The 6677-nt window shown below is 41.9% G+C and overlaps 1 protein-coding gene across 1 annotated transcript; it reads left to right on the top strand.

Annotated features, from left to right (window-relative positions):
- Positions 1 to 829: 829 nt before the first annotated feature.
- On the top strand, positions 830 to 2717 carry LOC140241676 (uncharacterized). Its single transcript, XM_072321417.1, has 2 exons — positions 830 to 1177; positions 2414 to 2717. Exons 1-2 carry the CDS (start codon positions 990 to 992, stop codon positions 2715 to 2717), a joined length of 492 nt encoding a protein of 163 aa, XP_072177518.1. The 5' UTR covers positions 830 to 989.
- Positions 2718 to 6677: the final 3960 nt, after the last annotated feature.

Below are 6677 nucleotides of genomic sequence, written 5' to 3'. Positions count from 1 at the left end.
TGGTGTGCGATGGGTCATACGCGAACCAGGCTACAGCCTCCGCTCTGGGATGCTCCCTTTCACCGCCGAACATAAAGTCGTCATTTAAGCATCCTGCCACCACAGGTGAAGTAAACTTCATCTTCGATGCTTGCCACTTAATTAAACTTGTTCGCAACTACCTTGCCCAGAATGGACCACTGTTCTACAAGGACGACAGAATCTCATGGGAATACATTGTGAGATTGCAGGATTTGCAGGAGAAGGACAATCTTCATCTAGCAAACAAAATTACGGCAAAACACATCAAATGGGAAAAGCACAAAATGAATGTTAAGCTGGCAGCGCAAACCATGAGCTCATCTGTCGCCGATGCCATAGATTTTTGCCGGGAGGACTTGCAGCTACCGGACTTTGCTGGTAGTGAGGCCACGTGTACATTCATTCGGAGGATGGACCGACTATTCGACCTCCTGAATTCGAAGTCATTCGTCAGCAAGGAGCATAAAAGCCCGATGACAGTGAGGAACATTTCTGGGAGGAACGATTGGATGACAGAAACATCCCAATACATTCAGGACCTACGTGATGCTTCGGGAGCAAAAGTCTGCTTTGGCAGACGCAAGACAGCATGGGTTGGGTTACTGATCACCATCGCATCAGTGCTCCAAATCTGCTTCGATCTTCTCACCTGTCAGAATCCATCTAAATTTGTACTGACCTACCGTATGTCTCAAGACCACTTAGAGACATTTTTCAGTCGAATGAGAAGACGCAATGGGTGGAATAATAATCCCAACTGTATGCAATTCCAGTGGTCTTTGAGGGCTATCTTGTTGAAGAATGAGGTACGACCATCAGATCGAGGCAACTGCACCATTGAACAGACGGTGAATACCATATTCCAACGTTCGCCTTCGTCATCTTCAATTCTTGACGACAAAGATTTAAAGACATTTGCAGACCTGCTTAAGCACCCAAGCGAATACCATGACCATGTCCTGCATTATATGTCAGGATATGTCTCAAGACGGGTGACAAAATCCTGCAAATGCACACAGTGTTGTGTCGCTCTGCACAGAAATGATGGATCAACTCTCACTGTTGACTCCTTGACGATGAGGAAAAACAGAGGAGGCCTCATCAAGCCAAGAAGCGACGTGTACGACATAATCAAGACCACCGACAAGCACCTACGGTGAGTATAGACATCTTGACTGCAGATGCCAAATAACTTTGAAGACACTACGTTTTGACGATGTTTTTGTTCAATTACTGTAGAAGTGTGTGTGTGTGTGTGTGTGTGTGTGTGTGTGTGTGTTGGAGTGTTCTAATATCGTTCGTTTCGAGTACTTTCATTTTGTTGACCATTATTTTGTTAAATTGTTTTTATACTGGAAAAGTTCTTAATAATTTTTTTCACTTTTACGTATGTTAACTAAATTTGTATTAATTTTGATTGCTCCTTAATAATCTTTGTACAGTTGGACAATATTAATGTATTTAAACTTTATTTAACATTTTTGTAAACTCTTCAAAAAAGCAATAATCTCAAGTAGTGTTGTATGACGAGACAGGAGAGAAAGCGTCGTCCTATAGCATGCCATTATAAAATGTTAACATGGAGAGAGCAGAATCCAGCACACAGTAAAGATGGCCTAGTCAATATTATTTGTTACATTAATTATTCACCTTTATTCAATAACTCAAACGTACTAAAAGTTCACTAACACAGATAACATTTCATTTGACGTTCTGTTTTTCTTCTCCGCTTTCCTTTTTACAGTTTATAGAATTTGCCATGGAAAGCAGAATGTAAGGTACATTTGTATATTTTGAAAATTTCTGGTTTACAGACAAGTTTTGTTTCTCTAATTTTTCAATGCAACAGCATAACTAGGTTTGATTGATTTGATGATCTCCTGATAGCGTTTGGAACAGATAACTTTAGAACAGGAACTTTAATTTGCAATGAGCATTAAAATAATGGTACTGACAGCCACAATAATACTTACACATGCATTGTAAAACAAGAGTATATTTCAAAACTGACAGAAGTAGAATAAACTGCGATTTCTATTTTTATACCAGGTCTGGATTCGTCAGACTTCATAGGATCATAGTTGACGGCTATCTTTTTTTTTTCTTTTTTTTTTTTTTTTTTAGTAATTCGTTCGATGCAAATGTTGCATTGAAATTAATCAAAGTTTTACGAACTTCGTGTCCATATAACAAGTAAGCAACTATAGAGAATTGGAGGTGTATTTGAATCAGATATATGATAATGACATAGAGCATATTTGATTACGATCATGAATGCATTTCTTTTAATACAATAGAGAAATATATCATTGCACTTTCACATAAAACTATGAAAATATTTTACATTTTAATGCATCATCTCTTTTACATTTCTTCAACTGTGCATTTACAGAACCATTGCAAGCAGCACCTCTCATCCCCTGAAGACAATGGCGAACGTTCAAGCCGATGTCCAAAACATGGTCATCGAAGAACTAAGAAACAAGGTCTTCAAAGAGCTTGAGCAACATTTCCTCGACCAGCATTTGGTAGACGAAGACGATCACTGCGTGCAACTGATCAAACATATCAGTTCACTCTTCATTAGGACTCTAATGTATCACCACGGCAAGCTGTTTACACAACGCTTTGTTCATCAGAACAAACCGTCGAGGAGACATGAGCTGACGAAGACGTACCTATTTCTCGGCCAGTAATCGCATGAAATTCACAAGATGCAGTCGACATCAGAGCAGGTATGACGAAAGAAAAACCTTCTACTTGTGACAAAAAGAGAAAATGATAGCAATTCCCCGTCGTCTTCTATTATTGTAGATGATTGTTGCAAGATTAGTGCAATCCATGGAAATAGCTCTGAAGATTTGTGTGTGTGTGTGTGTGTGTGTGTGTGTGTGCAATAGATCAATGAAATAAAGGTAGACTAGAATATGTTAATGAATTATAGGTACTCTTGAATACAACAGGGGAGGGTGTGGGAGGTTGTATGCCCCTCCCACTGTAGGGACTTTTTGGTGAGACAGAGTACAAAACTAACGTTTATAGAGCATTTGAAAGCAAATTTTAGGGAATTAAACAGTGAAAAAACATCAGTGCGATGGACTATGATTATAACATACGGGGTCAATAACTTTTATGTGAGATTGAGATTCCCTGCAAGGGAACGAAGTGACTTTATATCAAATCTGAGTTTAAAAGTCGCATTAATGGAGCATTTTACATAAAATCTCTTTGGAATGAAAAAAAAAATCACTGAGAAGGACTATAGGGGATCATAAATTATTAAATCTATTCATTTTACAATAAGTACGTTTTTGTGTATGTGTGTGATGTGTGGACTAACTGGAAAGAAACTCACTCGGACATGTCTTGCTCCATTCCGGTCTGAGATGCCAATCTCACTGTCCACTAAACGCTCCTTCTCCACCTGTCAGGTCATGATTTTCAAGACATTTTCGAGACTCTTGTGTTCCCTGCGCCGACCAGTGATCGTGATGTGTACGACATCGCCATGAAAGCACCTGCGGATTACTTTCAGCCCGCAACGAACAACGGCAACGATGACCGTCGTTGGGAAGACAGCTCCCGTCCACCTCCAGGCTGTAACAGATCCCGCCAACATGATAAGCTGTGCGTCAACTGCGGCACGCACCACGGGATGCTGCCTGCCCTGCTCGAGGGAAGCCATGCAGTAAGTGCAGTAAAGTAGGATATTACGCTCGTGTTTGCCGATGAGGTCGACCATGGCAACGTCTGGCCCTTTGATTTGCGTGCTGCCGAGGGAGAACGTGAGCAAAACTCGACAGACGACGAACATACCTTCGGAGTCAACTATGCCGGAAGCTCAAAGCTTTCTCGCATCGCCATCACCATTAACAACCAGTCTGTAAAAATGATCATCGATTTCGGTGCATCAACGAACATCATTGACAGGGCAACCTTCGACAGGATGAGAGCCCGTAATCACAATTAATCGACTACGAATAGCCCCCAATTATACCTGCGCCATCTTGCATACGGCTCTGTTTATACGCCGCTGCCGATTCGTAATAAATTCGAGGCAGACATGAGTGCGCCCAACATTGGCAAGTCAGCGAGAAACCTTGTCATCATCGTAGAATGTATCGGTGGATGAGTGCTGGGGAAACGCACCGTCATAGTCCTCGGCGTAATATCGTTCATCGAGACTGAAATAATTGTGAAATCCAGGCGGTGAAATTTGTTGACCCACCAGTTACTAATGACGCTCTCCTGAATGAATATCCGGAAGTATTTAACGGAATCGGAAAGCTTGAGGGATACACAGTCCACGTCCACATCAACCCCAACGTCCGCCCCGTCGTACATATAACCTGCTCGCCGTATCCCTTTCCACTCTTACCAAAGAAGGTGAGCGAAGTTACAGGATGTACTCGATAAAGACATTATCGAACACGTGCCGACTCCAACGATATGGGCAAGCCCGCTTGTGGGAGAGTGCCAAAATCAAACGGGGACATCCGCGTGTGTGTTGACATACGTCGAAAAGCACCCGATCCATGGAGGTGCAGTCTTTTCAAAACTCGATTTGAGGAGGGGTTACCACCAAGTCGAACTGGACAATGAATCAGGAGAGATCACGACGTTCGTGACATACAAGGGTGCTATGAGGTACAAGCGCCTATAATCTTCGGCTTTTCATCCGCTAGTGAAGTGTACTAGTACGCCATACAGCTTGGGCTCAGCGGCATCGACGGGACGAAAAACATCTTTGACGATATCATCATCTACGGCCGCAATGAAGATGATCGCCGACTTCGCGAAGTACGTACAGCGCCTGAGGGAGAAGAATCCTACTCTCAATGCAGAGAAATGCGTTATTCGCGCCCATCGCCTGACATCTTCGGGTTCAACATCTCCAAGGACGGAATAGTGTCAGCGGAGAATGACAAGGTCGACGCGATCAGGAAGGTGAAGTTTCCGACGAACGCGCAGAGAAATTGATATAAACAGGTGGTTTAGTTGCTATGAAAGGTAATGGAGCATGGTGGTGGCTTGAGAAAGGAGTGTCAGGTTGATCGTGAGAATTTAAGACGGATAGAGTGATCAAAGCAGTGATTGTGAAATGAGAACATGGAGACATGGTGATGGTACGATTTTTTCATAAACATTTATGCACAATGTACGTGCAGAGTGAGCCAGCGACGTTCACTTTGCCATATTTTGTCTGGAATGTATTCATTAAAAGCTTAAACTTGATCACATTGTTCGAGCAATGACAATTATTCTAAAATTGCTAAAAAGCATATAGAAGAAAAGGAAAGTGAAAGGTCACTGAAGGAATGTTTCTAAGGCGCACTCGAGGACGAGAGGCTACCATTTATACACTAAAGCCATTCATATGTAAAAATGGTAAATATTAGTGTATAGATATATTGGTTAATTAGTGTATTATAGAATTTGCCCCGTTAAGGGCGAAATTTTCGCATTTTCAGATATGAAATTGATAACTTTTAGACGAGAAAAGGGGCTTTATTCTTCAGTTTGATCTTTTGATAATTGATTGATCATTAGTTTGTTCCAGGGATCAGGGGGCTGGGAGGGGGGGGGGGGGGAATCAAAAATTCGTTTTGTCACCCCAAATGTTATTGTTATTATAATTTCACCTTTTTTTGGGGGGGGGGGGGGGGCATGTGCCTCTTCTGCCTCTCCCATCCCCACCCCACCCCCACCCCTCCCCCATACCCCGGTTCCGGTGCCCTTGCTTCCGTGGGCATATCCATACTCGTTGAATATTGTAATACATTGTGTTAATGGTATCCATGCGAATAACCGCTTAGATGTACAAAACTGTCATGATATACAGGGAAATACAGTGAGACTTCTTATATCTCTGCATCACTGCAGCTGTAGTGACACAGGGTGAAGAAAATGTAATATAATGGTAAGGTCTTATCGACCCAGAGGGTAACCTCTTCAGTTGCCACTGCTATCTCAGAGGTCCCTGCCGTTATAACTACAGTGCCCTATCGTTGCAAGGTATATACCCATTTTTATGCCTCTGTCGAGAAGGACATGGTTGGTAAAACATCTTGTCCCAAGACATAAAGTAATGGGCGTGAAACAATCAGGAGACGAGAGTCTTATCCACTATGCCACAACACGACAACACTTTTATTTATATTTACATATACCATTTCTTTCTTTGTTGCTCGCGGTATAATGAGGGCATACCCGACAGATGTGCACCGCAGTCCTGTAAATGGATTTACGGATTCTTTATCTTATTTGTTGAAAGAACATGTTTTGTTTTGTTTTTATCATTACACATTCATTTCATTCATTCATTTTATTTTACCACGGATAAAAAGCCCAATCAGCAAATATGCTGTTTTTTTAATGGGGCCATGAGTTGGCATTCAACGATCATGCCACCCTCCCCAATGTAACCCCAAGTAATTGAATCCCCCACACTTGGTATGCTTTCCCAGGTATGGTCTAACCGAATGCATGGAAGCTGAATTTACGATACACTTTATGAGCACTATACAATGTAAAGAAGCAATTACACCTACTTGCCACATAAAGTGCTGTGAAAAGGCGTTTATGGTGTACAATAAGGTCACGTGCATTTATTACACTACGTATGATTGTGTTCTTTTTTTTCTCAGAAAAAGGGT

The sequence above is a fragment of the Diadema setosum genome, chromosome 18 (assembly GCF_964275005.1).
Source record: "Diadema setosum chromosome 18, eeDiaSeto1, whole genome shotgun sequence".
NCBI lineage: Eukaryota > Metazoa > Echinodermata > Echinoidea > Diadematoida > Diadematidae > Diadema > Diadema setosum.
This window is presented reverse-complemented; position numbering and strand designations above follow the sequence as displayed.

What these genes read in the sequence shown, in the direction of transcription:
- LOC140241676 (XM_072321417.1), top strand. Translation starts at nt 990, where the DNA reads ATGTCAGGATATGTCTCAAGACGGGTGACAAAATCCTGCAAATGCACA. An exon ending in ACCACCGACAAGCACCTACG is followed by an intron (nt 1,178 to 2,413) that starts GTGAGTATAGAC and finishes GTGCATTTACAG; the next exon opens with AACCATTGCAAGCAGCACCT.